At 35.1% G+C, this 23005-nt stretch overlaps 1 protein-coding gene across 1 annotated transcript; it reads left to right on the top strand.

Moving 5' to 3' along the window:
• Positions 1-979: 979 nt before the first annotated feature.
• LOC112093604 (plant intracellular Ras-group-related LRR protein 7) lies at positions 980-17080 on the top strand. The gene is made up of 10 exons (XM_024172397.1): positions 980-1292; positions 7460-7529; positions 7743-7789; positions 8226-8334; positions 8498-8583; positions 9232-9322; positions 9405-9490; positions 10053-10139; positions 16066-16197; positions 16795-17080. The coding sequence occupies exons 1-9, from the start codon at positions 1194-1196 to the stop codon at positions 16174-16176; spliced, it is 786 nt and encodes a 261-aa protein (XP_024028165.1). The 5' UTR covers positions 980-1193; the 3' UTR covers positions 16177-16197; positions 16795-17080.
• The last annotated feature ends 5925 nt before the right edge of the window (positions 17081-23005 follow it).

Here is a 23005-nt window from a genome sequence, read left to right as displayed (position 1 = left end):
AACGTAACATTCTATTTCCTCTGAACAATGAAAGTTAGCAAATTGCCCCCTCCTCAAGAAATCTAGTAGTTTTTACACATATCGAATTTATAATCACTGTTGTTAAATAATTTTGAACACAATTACTATTTTACCCACACACCCTAATTCTTTATTATAATTTATATGTAATAGAGTGAAATAAAAAAAATATAATAGACCATATTTGGAATTAATCCCGTTTTTATTTTTTACATTTTTTGAGAAAGAAAAAATAAAAACGTTTTTAAAATGACGTTTGACGCAATAAAGATAAAAAATAGAAATGAAAACGATTTTTTAGTTTAGTGTAAAATGAGAGAGAAATGAAAAATGACTAGTCATTTTTCATTTTTTGTTTTTATTTTCTCCTCTCTCGAGCATAGGGAGACAACAAAAGACATTAATAAGTTTTTTTACATTGAAAATAATCTCTTAATAAAACTACCAAACATATTTTCAAAAATAATTTCTGTCTGAGAATGAAAACATTTTTATTTTTATTTTTATAAAAAAATAAAATTATTTTAAAACGAGTTCCAAACATGTGACCTATGTGTTACTCATGTCATAAAAAAAAGTCCTTTTTGCCTTCTGTACCAATAGTAAGATTGGGCGTTACTGTTACCGAGTCTTTAGCACGAACGAAACGAGAAACAACTAAAAAATGACGTTTGGTTGGAGGATTCAAACCATGTGATTTGAACTATTTTCGATTTACGTAAATTTTTTGTGAAAAAAAATACTATAACAAACTATAAATTATAATTCAAATCAGAAAAATAATTCCTCTACCAAACATCCTCTAAAACCATCCATTTCGTAGCACCAAAAACAAAAAAAAACAAAAAAAACAAAAAAAAAAAAACCATCCACATCAGAGAAAACGCGGTTTTTTGGTCCCTCAATCCTTGCAATATTATTTTCTCAAAAACCATCCAAAATTAAAAAGAAAAAAAAAGTCTTTTACAATGACGACAGTGTAATGTTCTTCTTCTTCTTTGCTTCAACCACCTCCAAATTCCATCTCCTTCTTCGATCCTTGACCTCTTCCTCTTCGCCTTGTAACCAAAGCTTTTTCTGTCAAATTTATTTCTGGGTTTCTCCTTTTCTCTCTCTCTCTCTCTCTGTTTTTTTTAAGAAATAGTTTTGTTTGCTTTTGTTCGTCGCCGAAAATGGGTTGTTGTTCAAGCAAAAACGCGGACTCGAAAGCGAACAGGATCACACGGTGGCGATCCACTGGAATCGTCGCTCTTCGTGACTCCAAATTGAAGGCAATTTATCTCTTTGATTTCACTTGTGTAGTTTGTTAATTCTTCTTGCCTATACACACACACACACACACACACACACACGCACGTATGTATATGTATATGTATTTCTCTTTCTTGTTTGACTTTTTGGAAGAATGAGTGATTGCATTGCCTTTGGTTTGAGTTTGGAAAAAATAGGTCTTTAATGATACTTGGGGGAAGAGGAAATACTGAATGCTCAATGCAAACTAAACTGCTTAATTTGATCATTTTTCTTATCAAGCAAAAAATTGAAATTCATGGGCTGGTCCTTTAAAAAAAAAAAGGTTTAAATCAGGTTAATTTGTAGATTTTTTTTTTTTTGCATTTAGGATATTACTCTTTTTAAGTGTTGAAAATTGCAATCTTTAAGTGTTGTTATTATATATAGTTGGTCAGTGGACCTTGCTCTCAGGGGCTGAATTTTGTGAAGCTTAAATGTAGATGTGGTAATTTGAGAGGAAAAATTGAAGGAAAAATTGTATTATTGCATGACAATTACAACTGGTTTATATACAGGAGTCCTAGCCTTTAGAAACGGCAATCACATTCCATAATTTGTGGGATATTACACTAAAAAAGGAAACTAACCAAATCAACCTAATTCTAGGGAAACTAACTACTATATTCAAACTTTCCTAATTTAGTCTATACACGTGTAAAACACATTCTTCCACACTCCCCCTCAAGCTGGTGAATAGGTATTCACTATTCCCAGCTCGGATACAAAACTCTCAAACACTGAACTACCTAACCCCGTGGTGAGTATATCAGCAAGTTGGCCATGTGTAGATACATAAGGTGTACAAATCAGTTCACTATCCAACTTTTCTTTGATGAAGTGTCTGTCAATCTCGATGTGCTTCGTTCGATCATGCTGCACCGGGTTGTGAGCTATGCTGATTGCAGATTTGTTATCACAATAAAGTTTCATAGGGCCGTCCCACGTAATCTTCAGATCCTCTAGAACAATCTTCAACCATAGTAGTTCACACACACCCTGAGCCATTGCTTGGTACTCTGCCTCTTACTCCCCCATGTCACCAGGTTTCCACCAAGGAAAGGTGCAATAACTTGAAGTTGATCTTCTATCAACAACTGACCCAGCATAGTTAGCATTTGTGTATGCCTCAAGAACTAACCCTCCATTCCTCTTGAAAAGGATGCCTCTACCTGGTGTCCCTTTGAGATATTGCAAAACTCTGTATGCCACCTGCAAATGAACTTCCTTTGGATTGTGCATGAACTGACGGATCACACTCACCGCATACGCTATATCTGGCTGAGTGTGAGAAAGATAAATGAGTCTCCCCACCAACCGTTGATACATCTCTCTATTCACCATAGCATCTTCTTCTGCCTCTCCAAGCTTGAGATTCAGTTCTATTGGAGTACTCACTGATTTGCATGCTGTCTTACCGGTTTCTTTGAGTAGATCTGTAACATACTTTTGTTGAGAGATGAAAATGCCTTGCTTAGAATGAGCCACTTCAATCCCAAGGAAATACTTCAATCTTTCTAACGTCTTGATCTCAAATTCCTTAGCCAAACATTGACTTAGAAGTTGTCTCTCCCTATCATCATTACCGGTCACAATTATGTCATCAACATACACCAATAGGGCTGTAACTTTACCTGAAGGTGAGTGTTTAATGAACAAAGTGTGATCTCCTTGACTCTGCCTATATCCCATAGCTGTCATTACTCTAGCAAACCTCCCAAACCATGCTCGCGGTGATTGCTTAAGTCCATACAAGGACTTTTTTAGTCTACATACTGTACCAGTAGTCAACCCTTTATTATAACCCGGTGGAACTTCCATATAAATTTCCTCCTCCAGTTCTCCATGCAAAAATGCATTCTTGACATCAAACTGCTGCAAATCCCAATCACCATTAGCTACTAGTGACAATAAAACTCTAACAGTGTTCATCTTTGCAACCGGAGCAAACGTTTCTTGATAATCAATCCCATAGGTTTGAGTATAACCCTTGGCTACCAACCTAGCCTTGTATCTTTCTATTGATCCATCTGCTCTATATTTTACCGTGTAAACCCATTTACACCCTACGGGTTTCTTTCCTTCAGGTAACTTCACTAACTCTCAAGTTTTGTTCTTCTCCAACGCCTCCATCTCTACATTCATGGCTTGCTTCCATTTTTCATTGGTTAAAGCCTCGGATAAATTGACAGGGATGGCAATGGTGTTTAAGCTGACAAGGAAGGCTTTATGGAATGGTGAAAAGTGTTTAAAGGATAGGAAATGTGCAAGAGGGTATAGGGGTCGGTTTGTGCATTCTCTAACTCCTTTCCTGATAACAATAGGGAGGTCCTGGTCATCATTGTTTATCTCAGATTCAGATTGAAAGAAGGATTAGAAATTGTTACCTCATTCTCAGGATTTAGGTTGGAGTCTTGGACTTGCACAGATTCAGGGACAACCTTCTTCCTTCTCGAGAACACTTTACCTTTGCCAAATCTTACACTATCAAGGGCCGGATTTGTAGGTGGGTTTACAGGAGGCTCGGGATATGGATTTTCAGTGGGCTCAGTGGGAGGAACATTTTCAGTAGGCTCGGTAGAAACATCCATGGGACTAGGCTGTCTTGACACAGGAAGTGGTGAAGATGGCAGATCAAGAAGCAAAAAATCTGCCTTATCCTTATCTTCCATTATTGAATTCTCCCCCTGAAGATAAGGAACAGTGAAATAGGATTCTTGTTCATGGAAGGTCACATCAGCTGAGACATAGAACCTTTTGAGTTGAAGAATATCCCACAAACACGCATTTTAATGCCCTTGGATCTAATTTTCCTCGGTTCTTATTATGAACATGAACAAATGCCACACACCCAAATATGTGAGGAACAAGATTATTTGTGGTGTGTAGGTTTGGATAGGACTTGGAAAGGACATCCATTGTACTTTTAAATCCTAGGACTCTAGAAGGCAAACAATTTATGATATGGGTGGCTATAAGAACCGCTTCTCCCCAAAAAGATTTAGGCACATTTTTCTGAAACAAGAAGGATCTTGTTGAATCGAAGAGATGACCATTTTTCCGTTCTGCTACTCCATTTTGTTGTGGAGTGCTCACACAAGAGGACTCATGTACTACTGCTTTCTCACGCAAGAGGACTCATGTACTACTGCTTTCTGAAAGTATGGAGTTAGGACTTGATTGAAATAGTCCTTAGCATTATCCGACCTAAATCTTTTAATATTGACCCCAAATTGAGTCTTTATCATAGAACAAAAATTTGGAAGAACAGTGCTGACATCGGATTTCTGTTTAAGCAAAAGGATGTACAATCATCAATGAACGACACAAACCATTTAGCTCCATTTACATTGGAAATAGTGGAAGGACCCCAAATATCACTCTGAATAAGATCAAAAGGAATGGAACTTCTTTTATTACTGATTGGAAAAGATACACGTTTGTGTTTAGCAAGTTCACACACTTCACAATGAAAATGTTCAACCTCTAGACCCTTAAATAAAGAAGGAACAAAAGTTTAATAATCCTAAATGATGGATGTCCAAGTCTGCGATGATGAAGCCAGACTTTTTCTTTATTGGATGAAAAAGACTCTGAGACAGGAAGATGAGATGTTATGCCCTTGGTAGTGTTGGATCGACTTGGTGTTTCGAGATAGTAGAGCCCATCCCGTTCTCTAGCATGTCCAATCATCCTCCTCGAATCCTTGTCCTGAAATACACAATAACTATGACTTGATTTGTGATTAGCCTAGGGACGTGAAGAGTATTTTTTAACAACAGTGACAGGCTTATCTTGATGTCACCTATGCTCGCCACAGTAGTTAATGATCCATCGGCTGTGACTATTTTCCTATTACTTGGACATGGGGTATATGAGGAAATTTTTTTTGATGAATGGGTCATATGGTTGGTAGCTCCCGAGTCAAAAATTCAGGAGCTGGTAAAGGTATCCGAGACATTTAATCCAATGGAGAAGGGAAGTTTACTTGAATATGCCAGTGAACAAGTACCTGATGGTTTTTCAAGATTGCTAATAAGTGATCTCACCCTTTCAATTTCTTCTTGGCTGAGATTTCCCATCTCTTGTGATGTCCCTTCACGCGGCTGCACTGCTACAATCTGGGCTCGTCCATTGTTCCTCAGTTGTTCTCCTTTTTGTCCCCACTCGCGACTTGGTGGTTTTCCATACAATTTTCAACACCGATCACGAGTATGACGTGCCTTCTTGCAGTAGGTACACCATAGAGTGTCTTTGTAGTCACGGTTTTGAGTCTTTGGTTGGCTGGTCCTCCCATTCTCGACCGCTGGCACTTTTTCTGCATTTGTGGCTGTCTTGTTGCTGTTACTAGCAACTAAAGCCAAACTGTCAGTCCCCTTTGGTTCAAGCATCAATTCACCGCTACGTTCTTCTCCTCGGATGAGTGCCACCATTGCATTGAAACTTGGAACTTCTTGTTTGCCAAGAATCTGAATTCTAACTAAATCAAATTCTGGATTGAGTCCAACAAGGAAATCATAAACTCTATCTTGTTCAATAAACTCCTTCAAAATTGCTGCATCATCGGGACACTTGGTCTTAATCACCCTATAATGATCAAGTTCTTGCCACAGAGCCTTCATTTGATTGGCATATTCAGTGACAGTCCTATCTCCTTGTTTTGCAGCAATCGTCTTAACTTTGACTTCGTAGACTTGGGCAGCATCCTTTGCCTTGGAGTACGTTTCTTGAATTGCATCCCATACATCCTTGGCAGTGGCCAAGAACATGCATGTATTGCTATTCTCCGGAGTCATGGAGTTCCATAGCCATGCCATGATCATCAAATCCTCCTCATCCCAAGCTCCAAATCATGGATCTTCCGGTTTTGGCCCTGTCCCTAAGATGTGGCTGATTTTTCCTTTCCCTTTCAGCATAGTCCTGACAAGTTGGGACCATTTAAGATAGTTTTTTCCATTCAGCATATATGCGGCCTGAATGTTCTGCAATTCCCCGGCTTGAGGCCTAACGATTTTTGCATCCTCTGACTATATCGTAGCTGTTGTTTCTGCCACCTCTGACATCCTCAATCAAACCAAGCAATCCCAAGGCAATTAAGGCCGGTTGAGTCAAGTAAAATATCAGCGATGATGGTACAATTCAGGCACTCTCTTACGAAAGCTTCCTGGCAGTAGTGGCGGCAGGGCAGGAAATAGGGGCAGTTCGGGTGTCCGTACAATTCCGTACAACCGTGCAAAAAACCGTACAAAGTGGTAGGTCAAAAGTTGTGGCAGCGAATCAATGGAACTTCAAAAAAACAGAATCAATGAGGCAAAAAATAAAAAAGGTGGCAGTGACACAAAACAGCCCTTCAGCAACAGAGTAGAAAAACAGAGAAGGAACCCTTGGCGATGAAGCAGGGTTTCAGAAAACTCCTCGGCAACAGGACAGAAAAAAGAAAAGAGAACCCTGTGATGAAGGCTAGGGTTTCAGAATACCCCCTCGGCAGTAGGACAGAAAAAAGGGAACTCTTGGCGATGAAGGCTAGGGTTTCCGTTCCCAGAAAAAGAGCCTAAGGCTCTGATACCATGTGGTAATTTGAGTGGAAAAATTGAAGGAAAAATTGTACTATTGCATGACAATTACAACCGGTTTATATATAAGAGCCCTAGCCTTTAGAAACGGCAATCACATCCCATAATCTGTGGGATATCAAACTAAAAAAGGAAACTAACCAAATCAACCTAATTCTAGGGAAACTAACTATTATCTTTAAACTTTCCTAATTTAGTCTATACACGTGTAAAACACATTCTTCCATAGTAGATAATGGAACTATTATGCTTAAATGAACAGTATGACTTTGGGTTGTTGAAATTAAAGTAGTCATTTTTAATTGATTACATCAAGAAGAGTGTTGAACTATATTGTTTTTGTGTACTTATTGTAAACCAACCATAGTTTATGCGCAAGGTGCTTCTTCTTTATTTTATTTTTTATTTTTTTCCCTTTAGAAGCGTACAGTGTCCGCGCTTTGATTAGAGGAAAAGCTTAACGCAAGCTCGAGCTTCATTAGTACAAATTGTTATGAAATTGCGGACTGCACTAATCTTTGTGAAATTGTGTCTATAAGGCTTTTGATAGGCTTTTCCTTGTTGTTATGAAACAGACATTTCCAGATGAAGTCCTCAATCTAGAGAGATCAGTGCGGACTCTTGATTTAACCCACAACAAAATAGGTATGCTCACCAATGTTTTCTTTCCCGAAGTGACTAATGAAGTGATTTAAGTTAGCGAAAAGAATCAGTTTTCTTTCCCGGTCTTTTCTTGACCTTATTAAAATTGTTCTCAAATAGTAGTGAGAAAATTGATCACCAATGTTTCCATCCTCTATAGATTGCAGATTTGAATGAATTTTGTCATAATTTATTTCTTTTTGTTTTTGCACGCAGTTGACATTCCTATGGATATTAACAAATTATTAAACATGCAAAGACTGGTAAGTAGCTTTTATTTACAATTACCCTCCACTAATTCTGCATTAGTTTCTATGGAACTGAAGTGATTTGCTTCTAAAGTTTGGAATACTCACAATTAGTCACAGTAAATATGGATACCATAAAATACAATAAGGTATATAGTATATAAGAATGTTGTCTTGCCATATTTGAGGAAATAGATCAGTGCTCTAGAGAGAATATATCAAGAAAACCGAATAGAGCAACCTGTTGGTCTATTTACCAGAAGACATACGTACATAATCCGCACCTTTTATGCTCAAGTGTTTCATGATTTTTAGCAGACTTCTTTTTCACATTCTGATTACTGATCATAAGCATCGCTCAATTTTGTTTCCCTAGGCCCCATGTTATTATTTTCTCAAAGTTCACTGAATTACAGAGAGTGAATTTTAGTCATGTTGCTCAACTTTTCAGGTTTTAGCTGATAACCTCATTCAGCATCTACCAACAAATCTGGGGAAATTACAGTCTCTAAAGGTTATGACACTTGATGGGAACCGTATTTCTTCCTTGCCTGATGAATGTAATTCTCTTCTTTAAATAAGTAAGAGGATCTTTTAACAGATGGAGTTTCTTTTTTTTGATATTTTTGTCTGCTAACCACTGGGATTCTTCTTCATCGTCTTTTTTTCCCCCTGATGAAGTTTCTTCATGGGTTTGTAACTAGACGCTGTATAATGTTGCAGTTGGGCAGCTGGTGAGGCTCGAACGCTTTTCCATTTCAAGGAATTCCTTAGAATATTTGCCCGAAACTATTGGCAGCTTGCGCAATGTAAATATTTCTGTTTTTCTTTTTTTGGCAATTTGTGCATTTGAACAGTGATTCTTCTTTCCTGTTTCGCCGTCTCAATGAGAAGTGATGTTGTTGATTTCTGAGTTAAGTATCATAATCATTGATGTTCTGGAATTTGGCTCAAGGACTTGGTACCAAATAGGATTTCCTGCTCCAGTAAAGGGTAGGATTTCGGGCAAGTTTTTTCTGCTTCTTGCAAAACATTACTGACCTAAAAAGGATATCTGTATTTTTGCGGTCAAAGTTTTTAGCTGTTCTAGTTTAAACTCTATATAACAACACAAACTTGTTTCTCTCTCTACTACTACTCGTGTTTTTTCTATTTGTCATACGATTTTGTAACCTGAGTCTGGGCTTATTCTCCTTGAAGGGGTAAATGATACTTTTAGGAGAAAAGTTGGGGTTGTGCTGGGAAAATTTGGTTCTCAAATGATCTAGTAGGCTAAAACGAGAACATGTGCTACTACAATGATCGGCCACTGATTAGAAGCTTGTCAGAAATTCAGTTATCTATACTCATCAATGACAAAAAAAATTTTCCTTCGTTGAAAATTTTTTATTTGGGATGTTAAGTTTAGCCTTTATTCTGAAAATCCATAATTTGACATCACATGTTTGATGATGCAGTTACAGCTTTTAAATGTGTCAAATAACAAGTTAAAGTCTCTTCCAGACTCGATTGGTAGTTGCTTCTCATTGGAAGAACTACAAGCAAATGGTAAGCTTCAATTTTGAAATAACACAGAACCTGGTTAATGATCAGTGCAATCACAGATTCGTCATTCTGGATAACTTTTCAGATAATCTTATTGAGGATCTTCCTGATTCTATCTGCAATCTCATTCACTTGAAGTCTCTTTGCTTGGATGATAATAATGTGAACCAGGTATGTGTTTCATGTATTATGTGTTTCATATATTCAAACGTCACGTCCTTTTCACATGGATGTTAGATGCAATGCCTTTTTTGTTTTTTTACTATTTATATTTATTTATTTATTTATTTTATTTTGCATGCGTCCTGCCCTACTTTTCGTTGAGACTGTACAATAGTTATTACAATGTGAGCCTATGATGGCTATACATAGGCACAGAAGCCCAAGGCAAAGCATAACTCCATTCCTAACTAGTATATTCAAAATTGACTCTTTATGAAGTAATTGCTATTTGATTCAATACGAAGTAATTGTTATTTTCTAATTAATGAGGATTTCTTACCCTCTTTCCTTTGTATTGATTTTATTATCAATGAAACAAAATTTTGTTATTAAAAAAAAAAAGCAGAAGAGATTGTGGGTCCACTGATAAAATTAGTGATTCTTTGTGGTTGACAAATCTCACATCCACAGCCCCTTGTACTACTGAGTCAAAGTGTTATTTTTAAAATTTCCTAGTCGCCTTTTGTGACCGGAGATGCCTGTGTTAATATTATAGTATTGTATTGGACAGATACCACCAAATATATTGAAAGATTGTAAAGCTCTGCAGAATATTTCTCTGCATGGAAACCCTATTTCAATGGATCAGTTTCAGCAGGTATGCAGCAATTTCCTCGAAAATAGTTTATTTTACTCGAAACTCCTTTCGTTATAATAACGCTTATTGTAGGAATATTTGCTTATTACCAAATATCAATCATTCCATATATGGAATGATTGACTTGTTATATTTCCCGATTACTTTGGGAAGTTAACAAGATTATGATGTATAGCAGATTTTTAGGGATGTTAGTTTCTAGTTTCCCTTTTCTGTAGAACGGACCTTTGTATATATATGTGTTGTATCATTCTCTAAATGATATTGAAGAAAAGTCATTCTTCCATATTTACTTTTATGGTATCAGAGCCATACACTCAAAAATATTCTGTCTTCTCATCTTCATCGTCTTGATTGTGGTTCTCACGACAATGAGTTCAGAGAAGGAGACAACCAATTCTAATAAGGATGGGTCATCATCAACCACATCCGACCCAGTCACATCGTCCATGGTTGTGCAGTCCTTTGGAGAGGGATCGTCACTGCAGATCACGAATCACAAGTTGAATGGCAAGAATTTCCTCCAGTGGTCCCAATCGGTTTTGATAGTGATCCGAGGGAGAGGAAAAATTGGCTACATCACAGGCGAGGTTCGGCGTCCCAATACGACGGATCCGACCTACGAAAAATGGGAACTCAATAATTCCATTGTTATGGCGTGGCTAATTAACTCAATGGAGCCGCATATCAGCGCACCTATTTGTTTCTTCGCACTGCCAAGGCCATCTGGGAACGCTGTCAGAGAGAATTATTCGGATCTCAAAAATGCCTCGCAGGTTTTCGAGATAAAGAATAAACTTAAGGATAGTCGGCAAGGGAATTTGGATATCACTGAATATTACAACGTGTTGCAGACTCTATGGCTAGAATTGGATATGCACTATAAGGCGGACTGGGGTGACCTGGAAGGCAATGTAAAGTTTAAAAGACATCTAGAAAAGGAACGGTTGTATGATTTTCTAGCTGGGCTCAACAAAGAACTTGATGAGGTATGAGGAAGAATTCTAGGCCGGAGACCACTACCTTCCATCGGTGAAGCTTTTGTAGAAGTACGTCGTGAAGAAAGCAGATGCCGAGTGATGCTTGGGGGACAAAGGGACTCGCCTGTGGTCTCTATAGGTGAAAGACCTGTTGAGAACACTGCTCTTATCACGAAAAGTACTGTTAACCGACCTTATGGTGATAAAAAATTGAATCAGCGCCCACGATGTTCTCACTGTAACAAACTTGGCCACACCCGAGAACGATGCTGGGACCTCCATGGAAGACCTGCCGATGCAAAGCCAAGGAAACAGCCTCAAAGCAAGGGGTTTTAAGCTGCTACAGAGGAAAAAATAGAGGACACCAGCAACAGTTGTTCATCAAGGTATTGCCCTTCATGTAGAAAATCAAACTCCTTGGATATTTGACTCTGGCGCATCCGATCACATGACAGGTAACTCATCTCTTTTTTACTCCTATACTCCATGCCATGGGAGCTCAAGAGTAAAAATAGCAGATGGAACCTTCTCTTTTGTTGCTGGAAAAGGATCTATCCGCTTGTCCGACACACTTGTGCTACATTCTGTACTCCATGTTCCAAAATTAGCATGCAACCTGGTGTCTATTAGCAAGCTCACTCATGACCGTAATTGCATTGTTAATTTTTCTGTTACTTATCAAATACAGGAGCAGGGATCGGAGAAGATGATTGGTATTGCTAAGGAGTATGGCGGACTCTACTACTTTGAGAATGATGAACATGTGGATGAACATGCTACAATAGTCGAGAATATTTCTTCTACTTCCAATAAAGATGTAATGATGTGGCATTGTAGGTTAGGCCACCCTAATTTTCATTATCTCAAACGTTTGTTTCCAGATTTATTCATTAATAAAAATCCCAGTTCCTTTCATCGTAACATTTGTCAATTGGCCAAACACACACATACATCATATCCAGCCAAACCATACATAGAGTCTCATCCATTCACCTTAATTCATAGTGATATATGGGGGCCTTCTCACGTAAAAACTATCACGGGAACTAGATGGTTTATTACGTTTATCGATGATCATACTAGAATATGTTTGGTCTATCTTTTTAAAGAAAAAACCGAGGTTTCAAAAATCTTTCAAAATTTTCACTCCATGATAAAAAATCAATTCCAAACCTCAATTAAAGTCTTGAGGACCGACAATGGAACATAGTATTACAAATCCATCTTAGGTGATTATCTAGCAACTAATGGTATCATTCATCAGAGTTCTTGCACTGATACACCACAGCAAAATGGTGTAGCAGAAAGAAAAAATCGTCATCTACTTGAAGTTGCTAGAGCCCTAATGTTCACGATGTATGTTCCAAAATATTTCTGGGGCAAAGCCATCTTAACAACCTCTCATCTTATAAACCTTATGCCATAAAAAATCCTCCAATTCAAAACCCCTATGTCTGTTCTTCCACAAACCTACCCAATGTTTCGATCTTTCTCCTTTGTTCCCCTTAAAATCTTTTGTTGTACAGCATAGGGGTGTTCATCGGTTTTTAACCGACAATTTTGGTTGGTTTCAAAACCGAACTGATAATGTTGGTTTTTGAAAATTTAAAACCGAAACCGAATCGAAGAACAATGTCTTCGATCGCTTAACCGACCGATTTTTATCAGTTTTTATCGGTCAGTTTTTGATCGGTTTCTTACTTAAAAAAATTTGTGAACTATTTTCTTCTTAAATTTTAACCATTCAAATATTTAATATTTAAATAGTTAAAATTAAACAGAAAAAATGGCTTAAAAGACAAAAAAAAATAAAACCTAAAAGAATGTATCCTTAAGGACTAAGGCTTTACATCTAATCTCAATTAGAAAACTTATTTATATTGAAGTCCGTCATATTATTGAAGATAGACGTTCAAAAGAAGTTAGACCTCTCTAACTTGTAAGTTGTGATGGAGAAATGAAATATATAACCCTTTATATAGAATAGTTGAGGAAAGACATTCTCATCTCTTTTCAATGTGGGACTTTCAAAAGTCTGATGTGCTTAAATTTTCAAATGCATCAGTCTTTTAATAGTCTCACATTGAAAAGAAATGAGAATGTCTTCCCTCAACTATTCTATATAAAGGGCTATGTATTTAATTTCTCCATCACAACTTACAAGTTAGAGAGATCTAACTTCTTTTAAACCTTCATCTTTAATAATATAATGGACTTATATTCACCATCTGCAAAATTATAGATTCGAATATATGGATAATAACTTTTTTTTTAAATTGGTCGGTCGGTTTAGTTCAACCGATCACTTTGGCTGGCAAAACCGAAACCGAACCGCTGAATTTTCGGTTTTTTTCGGTCAGTTTGGTAGTTCGGTGTTGGTCGGTTTCGGTTTTTCAGTTTTTTTGAACACTCCTAGTACAGCATTTGTTCATGTTCACTCACAAAATCATTCAAAACTTGACCCAAAAGCAACCAAGTGTGTTTTTATTGGGTACTCTTTGACACAGCGCGGGTATAAATGCTACTCACCCTCTCTTCGTCGTATGTATGTGTCAATGGATGTTACCTTTCATGAAACTCAACCATATTTCCCTATGTCCCATCTTCAGGGGGAGATTCTAGAAGAAGATGGATCTTGGGAAGAATCTGATCTTCAAACACCCATGTCCTTACCACTACCTACTTTACCTACCTCTAACCGAGCCTATTATGCCACAACTTGACCAAGGAAAAATATTGGAAACACTACCTACTTTACCTAGTCTAACTGAGCCTATTATGCCACAACTTGACCAAGGGAAAATATTGGAAATAGGGGGAAACAACTCAGTGGGAAATAACTCCAAAAAACCCCAGTTGCTTGTTTATTCACACAGGAATCGTTCTCAAGGTGGTAGTAAGCCTAATGCCCAGCAAAGTCAGACGTCTGAACCGGTCCCTCTCCCAGGTACCGAGCCTACTAGTAGTCCTGTTGATGCAGACTTGAGCAACAATTCAGATGTGGATCGGCCTATTGCTTTCATGAAAGGTACAAGATCATGCACACAACATCCAATTTCAAAATTTATCTCATATGAGAAATTATCTCCCAATTTTTCAGCCTTCATTACTGCTCTAACAAATGTTAAGATACCAAAAGATATTAAGGAGGCTCTCGCAGATCCAAAGTGGAGATTAGCAGTTCAGGAAGAAATGGGAGCCTTGGAAAAAAACGGTACGTGGGAGATTGTGGAGTTACCTAAGCAGGAAAAAAACTGTGGGATGCAAGTGGGTATTTACAGTCAAGTTTAATGCAGATGGTTGTGTCAACCGATACAAAGCAAGGCTGGTTGCCAAAGGCTTAACTTAAGCTTATGGTATAGACTACAAGGAAACATTTGCTCCCGTAGCCAAACTTAACTTTGTAAGGGTACTCTTATCTCTAGCTGCTAATCTTGATTGGTCACTTCAGCAGCTAGATGTAAAAAATGCTTTTCTAAATGGGGATTTGGATGAAGAAGTGTATATGGATTCTCCTCCAGGGTTTGAGAAGAAAGGAAAATTAGTGTGTAAGTTGAGAAAATCACTTTATGGCTTGAAGCAGTCTCCGAGGGAGTGGTTCGAGAAATTTACTCAAGCTGCGAAGGAGCGGAGCTTTACACAAGCACAATCTGATCGCACTATCTTCTACAAACATTCTAAGGGCGGCAAAAGAGCAATCCTTATAGTGTATGTAGATGATATACTTGTTACTGGAGACGACCAACTTGAGTTGGAATCATTAAAAGAGTATCTCGCTAGCAAATTTGAATTAAAGGATCTAGGTGCTCTCAAGTATTTCTTGGGTATGGAAGTTGCCAGGAGTAGTTCGGAAATCGTTGTTTCTCAGAGGAAGTATGTACTTGACCTTCTTCAAGATACAGGCATGTTGGGATGCAAACCAGCTAAGACACTTATGGAGCCCAATGCCAAGCTTGGACTTGAAGGCGGGAAGGAGGTTGATCAAGAGCAGTATCAACGTCTCGTAGGCAAGCTTATCTACTTGTCACATACTCATCCTGATATAGCCTTTGCGGTGAGTGTTGTTAGCCAATTTATGCACTCACCCAAAGAAAGACACCTTGAGGCAGTCTTTAGGATTCTGAGGTATTTGAAAAATACTCCTGGAAGTGGATTGTTCTTCAAAAAGGGTGATCACAAGGCTATGGAAGTCTATATCGATGCTGACTGGGCAGGTTCTTCAGTGGACAGAAGATTGACATCAGGGTATTGCACTTGTGTTTGGGGCAACTTAGTAACATGGAGAAGCAAAAAACAACTAGTGGTAGCTAGGAGCAGTGCAGAGGCAGAAATTCGGGCATTAGCACACGGTATATGTGAGGGGATTTGGCTTGGAAGACTACTGGAAGAACTAAAGATCTCTAGTAATTCTCCCATAAAGCTCTATTGTGACAACAAGGCAGCTGTTAGCATTGTCCACAATCCAGTTCATCACTATCGAACGAAACATGTAGAGGTGGATTGGCATTTTATTAGAGAAAAAATTGACAATGGGAGCTTCTGCATGACGCACATCCCAACCAAGGAACAGACTGTTGACATCTTGACAAAAAGTCTCCACAAACCGAATTTTGAAGACCTGGGGACCAAGCTAGGAATGACAAATATTTACATTCCAGCTTGAGGGAGAGTGTAAGAATAGGAATATTCGGTTATTACCAAATATCAATCATTCCATATATGGAATGATTGACTTGTTATATATCCCGATTACTTTGGGAAGTTAACAAGATTATGATGTATAGCAGATTTTTAGGGATGTTAGTTTCTAGTTTCCCTTTTCTATAGAACGGACCTTTGTATATATATGTGTTGTATCATTCTCTAAATGATATTGAAGAAAAGTCATTCTTCCAGATTTACTTTTACTTATCTTTGTGCCATGATTTTAAATGAAATTCTTACAGATGGAAGGATTCCAAGAGTTTGAAGCAAGGAGGAGAAAGAAGTTTGACAAGCAAATTGATTCGAATGTGATGATCAGCTCAAAAGGGCTTGATGAGGGTGTTGATCTTTGAGATTAACGCCTTTGAATTACAGTAAGTTCCATACCACCATCCCAATCATATTAATTTTGTCCAAGTACTGGTGTTATTGAATGATTTGAATAATTTTTTGTGTCCCTTCTAGATGGCTAGTTTTAGAATATTTATTTATTATTGGTATTACTATTTCAAGCATCTATTATCAACTGGTTTTGCTGGATAAAAGCCAATGGGATTTGGAACCAGTTTAAGCTTGTGGACAGTTAACTCTTAGCTGATGCAGTCTGATGCAGTTTCTTTCATGCATCATTGTCCATCATTGTCCATAATATATCAATACCTAAAGCCAATGTCCCACTCCTTGTGCTGAAAATACATTGTATTGTTACTTATTGCGCGCTAAAAATAAAAATGTCGGCGGAGCGGATATGTCTATGTCTGACTGATGCCCTGAAAAATGCTACACATCGAGGAAACAAATTGTTTGTTTTGGTTGAGACACAAGTCTATCCTTTCATACCACAAGTTCTAAAATCTCAAATGCACTCTTTGTAATTGGCTGGTTATAGCTCTATATATGTGTGGCACACCACTTCCTCAATTATGTTCCATTTGCATTCTGTACTGATCGATTTTACGTCGCATGAACAGATCCGATGACAGAGGTTGAGCACTCCATAGCTGTTTAAAAGCCAGTTTACGGCATTGTTTATTGGCAGGTTTTCGTTCAGAAGAACTCTTGATGTAGTTTAGGAATGGGAACGTTATAGATAATATTATTTGTCTGTACATGTTTTTTTTTTTTTTTGTTCTGTTCAGTATTTGCCTGTAACTGGCAAGCTGTATATGAGAACACTGCTTTAGACTTGTCCAAAGATGTTTATTTCTTCAGGAAATTTTCAAAGATGGTTCTTGTACACATTTAACATTAACAAGTTACTTCCTACTGGTTTCCAGCAACAACAAAAAAAAAATAATAATAATAATATGATGATGGTGATGATGATAACGATAATATAAAATAAATAATAATAATAATAAAAGTTACTTCTATTGGTAGAGGTAATTGAAATATGGAGAACGGATTACATTACAGAGTAAATACTGGATGAATAACTTTCTGAATAAATGGCATATGTTATTTACTCATTTATATTCCTAGCATCCTATGAATATGCATAGAATACTTCTATAACTTGTTCATAGCATGCTTCTATTTGATCAATCAGATAATTGAAAAATAAGAAAAGTAAACACTAATTTAATTCATAACAATTTCATATTCGTATGAATTATGAGACTAACCTATTATAGACTAAATTATCTCGGAAGAAGGTGGGAAATAGCATAATTTAGAGATCGGTAAAAACTAATAGCATAATCTTTAATGAGAGTTGATAAATAACATCATATTTGTAAATTCATATTTACCATCTTAGAAAATACCATAATTACCCCCACTTAACCTCTAATTAATGGGACGTTTGGTTTATGAATTCAGAATTATGATTCATGATTCTAATTTTTAAAATTTAAATTTTTTGTGAGAAAAAAACACTGTAAAGAATCAAGAACCATAATTCAGAACTAGGAACGAATTCTTGAAACAAACATCCCATAAATTTAAAATCTTTTTTTTTATATGTTCATTCTTAACATGGCATGTTTACCTACGCGTAATCCAGAATGAGTATGAATCGGAGTGGGCAAGATTCGAAATGAGTAGGATTCAGAATGAGGAATCAAAATCAGAATAAATTGTTTACTTAGTGACAAGATTCGGAATTATAGTCACTTCAAAATCCTTTCCTGCGTTTACTTATACCCAGAATCAGAATGAACTCGCATAAAAGTACTAATATACCCTTGAAGTCAATATATAATTTTAATCTAAAAAATAAATTGTATACTTATTATATTAAAATTAATCATAATTAAAATATTTAGTTTAATAATAGGGTAATATAATAATAAATATAAATTATACAATTATTCAAAATATAAAAATAAATTGACAAAATTTAAATAAAAGAAATAAATATAAAAAATAGTGTTAAAAATTAAAATATATTATTAATTTATTAAACAAAATAAAGTATATATTTATTATATTAAAGTTAACAGTAATTAGGCTAATATTATAATATTAGGCAAATAAAATAATAAATATAACTTGTAATTATTATTTTTAAAATTTTATTTTTAATTTTATATTTATAAATAAAATATGGGCATGATAGTAATTTAATGTTAATATCATGAATGAGAGTTTCAATCCCAAGGGGGCATGGGAATTCCAATTGCATTCCTCAATCCCAAATTTGAATGGGCCTCACTAATCTCACTCTCATTATAAGATAAAAAAAGAACAAGTAAATATGAGATTCTTCCATTCCCCACACTCATTCCTCAATCCTGATAAGTAAACATACCATAAATCCCCCAAATTTCTTCCCCACCTAATACATTCTCTCTCTCTCTCTCTCTCTCACCCCTCACGCTCACTTTCTTCCTCTTTCCTCTGCTTGTTGTCTCTCTTGCAGCTGACGGTGTCTGCAACACATGAACTGTCATTGAACTTCACGCCGCACCATCCTCCGCGTCATTGATCTTTGCATTGTGTTGATGTTGGCCATTTGTAAAGAGGTCCACTTTGTGGGACCCCTAATATAGTCGGGTTTTATACTCGTTATTCATACGTACTGCCCCATTTGAGCACCTAGCCGCTTTTTAGGGATTTCTTCGCATCCCTTAACACTTGAACTCAAGACCTCTTTTTTTATAAGGTTCTTAAATCAAGTGTTGGTACCACTCAAGGTGGACCCCATTGAGAGTTGAGGCGTTACACCATTATCCTCCGTGGCACCAATTTGTCTTTGTGTTTGTCTGTTTGTGAATGAAAATGGAGGTTCGTACGTAGTTCGTGTAGAAGAAAGAAGAGCAATAGAGAGCAGAGTGAGGGTGTGCGGGGCATTTTTTTTTGTTTTTTGTTTTGTTTTGTTTGTTTGTTTGTTTTTTTTTTTTTTGCTCAATTTATGTGATACTGGTAAATGTAATATAAGAAATGCTAGTGTCACTTTTTCTATCACTCTCTTTATCACTTTCTACATTCACTATTTGACACGTGAACTCTATTATCCCGTTTTCTGTTTAAATAATAGTGTAATATATTAGTCCACATGTTAAATAATAAATGCAGAAAGTGACAAAAAATAATGATATAAATAATAAACTAATATTTCTCATGAAATATTTACTTTGTACATAGTAAATTTACCAGTCAAACAGAGACTTTAATATTGTAAAAAAGTTATTTTTAAATAAATTGGTAATTTACATAGTAAAGTAAAAATTTACATGATAAATCTTATATTTATTTTTTTTCAAACAAAAAAGTAAATATATTTTTTAAAGAGAAAAGGTAAAACATTATTTGGCTTTTACTCCTGTAATTCACATGATCTATTTGTAATGTGATATATGCCGCAAAGTAAAGACAAGTCTAGCTTAATTTACTGATTCGAATTTTATTGATTTGAATATTTTTGTTTGAACAAAAAAATTAAACTGTGTGGTTTAAAATGTAGTTCAAATTGACATTTAGATGTACATTTAAAATTTTATTTGAACAAAAATAAAATTTAAATTTGTGTTTAGTTGGTGTAAAAAATATGAAGAGTGTATACTTTTTTATTGTTTAAAAAATAACTTGAACAATTAAATTTAAAAGGGAAGCTAAACTTCAAATTAAATAATCTAAGGCCCTGTTCACTTCACCGATTTGAGTTAGAATTTGAGTTTTGCTACAGTAAAAAGTTCTCAGAAACAGTCACATCTAACTTTTTTGTTACAGTAAAAAGCTCTCACATAAAATCACATCTCAACTCGAATTATAAACTCGAATCAGCAAAATGAACGGGCCATAACTCCATTTAAACGTCAAATATAATTTGAACTGCGTATTTATCAAATATAAATAAATTGTGTTTACTGTTTAAACTTAAACAGAGTTGAAGTAAGCTAAACAGTAAAACGAAAGAGCTAAGCGGTATAGCCACATGGCAAACGTCTCTCTTTAATCAAAGTTTATAAATTGAAATTTTACTAATAAAAAATTATCATTATAAAAAAAACAAAAAGTGCTACCCGATTTAAAATCCCAAATCTCAAACGAGGCCTCTTTTTGAGGATGCAGACGAGCTTTCGAGATGCTGAAGTGCTACCAGAGGTGCTACGGCCAGCGGCGACGGCGGCGGCCTTGGCGATGTCGGCCTCTTCTGCCGTTCAAGATCGATATCGACCGCTCCATTTGCTACCGTATACGGTGATTAGGTGAGGTCAAAATATGCGTAGGAGATTTAAGAAATCAGAGGTTCCAGTTCGGCGGAGTCGGTGGAGTTCGCGACCGAGTTAAGAAGAAAACTCCTCTTGCAAGACTTTTATACGACTTCTGAGATAGCCAAGATTTTGGGTTCTTTATAAATTCCAACATCATGCAAATAAATAACTACCCTATTGATTTTCGGTTTTTTTTAAAACTGATTTTCGGTTTTTTTTTTTTCCTAAGTAATCTGTAGAACAAAGCTAGGAGATGGCAGAAGGAAGGCAAAGGAAAGGAGACGGCAATTTTAAATAAAGTTAAACTCATCCCTGAACTCTTCTCTCTCGATTTAGGTTCGTTAATTTTACTAATTTAAGTATAAAATTTAAGTTTTATTATTGTAAAAATCTCTTAAAAATAATCACATTTAATTTTTTTATTATAATAAAATTTTTTTACTTAAAAATACATTTTAACTTAAATTAAAAACTCGAATTAACGAACTAAACGGACTATTAGACTCAGATTGACAGTGCTATAAATTTTAAAAAAATTATTGTTAACTGTGTTAAAAAAAACAATTATTATAAAAAATAGTTGAGTATTTAATAAACTGTAATTATACAAATATTAATTTTAATATTATAAGTATTATGAAAGTTTTATTAATTGTACTTGAAGGTAATTGTCGAACAATTTAAAAGTTAAAGTTGTTTTTGAGCTGTTTCTGATTTTAACTGTAAATTCTTCAAAAACTCTTTAAAAATAACTTTTTATGGTTTTTATAAAACACAAATTTTAATTGTGGATGGTTAAATAATTAATTTTAAGCTCTAATAATTACTATAAAATATACTCTTAATCTTTATAGTTAATTTGTTTTATAAACAGACTTGACTCAAAAAGAATCTCATAAATTGTTTTTCTATTAACTTTTAGATAAAAATCGTTGGTTTTATCTCATAAAAAGATCATAAACTATTTTTTATTTTTAAGAATAGTCCATATATTAAAAGTGTACTAAAATTTAATTCTTAAACTTAAAAAAAAAATTGCCAACATTAGTTCTTAAAATAAAAAAATACCAAATTTAAATTTTTTGCTACACATATTTAACTTTTTTTTAATCTATTTATTCACATGTGACATGTGTAACTTTAACTTTTTTTTAGTGATTATATTTGTTATATCGTATTAATAAATGTTCCTATATTATTATTATATGATAATAATAACTTTAAAGACGTATAATTTTAAAAATATCTTTTGAATTATTCTCATTTTAACCTTCTTATCTCTGAATTTGTCACTTTAATTTTTTTATTTTCTTATTAAAAACAAATTTCTCTAAAAAAATAAAATTACAATCTAATTTAATCCCAAACAAAACAAAAAGATGAAACACGACACATCCAAAATTCAACCAAGAAAACAATACTCATATATATCTTAACCATTCATTATAATTTTTCACGTCAAATTAAAGGGAAAAGGTTCTCTAAAAAAATAGTAAAAATAATTAATTGCAAACCACAATGCACAACACAACAAATTGTATCACACAATTATTTCATAACATTGTTTTATCTATTATAACAAAAAATAAAAAAGATATTATTGTTTATATTGGGTTATTTAGAAAGTTAATGCGTGTTAATAGAATCATTTTTTTTTGTTTTAATTTAGGGACTAAGTTTGGTACAACTTTTATATTTAATGTTTTTTTTTTACATCCAATGAAGTAATCTTGGCATATTGATTAAATTTAGTAGAGAGAAAATAGTTTAGGGACTTTTTGTGAGACAAAATTAACGGTTTCTATATAAAATTTAAGAATTTTTTTCAGTATGTCAACATATCGGTATGTCAGGTTTTTTGTTCGTCAAATATGTGTAAAATTACGTAAAGTCTAAAAGTACGTAGATCTAACGATTAAAAAATTTGACCTACCGATCAGGAAAATCTCCCTAAAATTTAATAGAAGACCATTAATGAGAAACTTTTTGAGTTCAGAGATTATTCATAAGGGATTAATTGTACAAAGAAAAAAAAATTCATGGACTATTCATTAATTTAAACTCTTTTAAATAAGGTAAAAGTTTTTTTTTGTTTTTTGTTTTTCCATTTGTTTTTGAAATCTGATTATTTGGGGCCCCGCTTCTGTGAACACGTGGATTTCCAAATCATCCCTGCCCTCCAATTGCCCATATATATATATATATATATATATATATATATATATATGATTGATATTATGCAATTGCTCGAAAAGAAATGAAGGTTAGCTCAGGTTCTTCTCTCTACTGATTTGAAAGATATTAATAAATTTCTAAAGACGATAATGATTCTGGAAAAGAATATATATATATATATATCTCCTCTTTGTACGTCCATATATTCTGTATTGCGTAGAGGGTACCTCCCGTAATTACAGTCAAATACATGTCCTTTTTGGTTATTTGCTTTCGTGGACAATCTCTTACAAAAAAATCCAAACCCTAACTTGCCCCTTTTCCTCAATCGCCGCCACTCTTTTTCATC

Source organism: Morus notabilis, unplaced genomic scaffold (assembly GCF_000414095.1).
Source record: "Morus notabilis unplaced genomic scaffold, ASM41409v2 Scaffold70, whole genome shotgun sequence".
Classification (NCBI taxonomy): Eukaryota; Viridiplantae; Streptophyta; class Magnoliopsida; order Rosales; family Moraceae; genus Morus; species Morus notabilis.
Note: the sequence above shows the minus strand (reverse complement) of the source record. Positions and strands in the feature narration are given on the sequence as shown.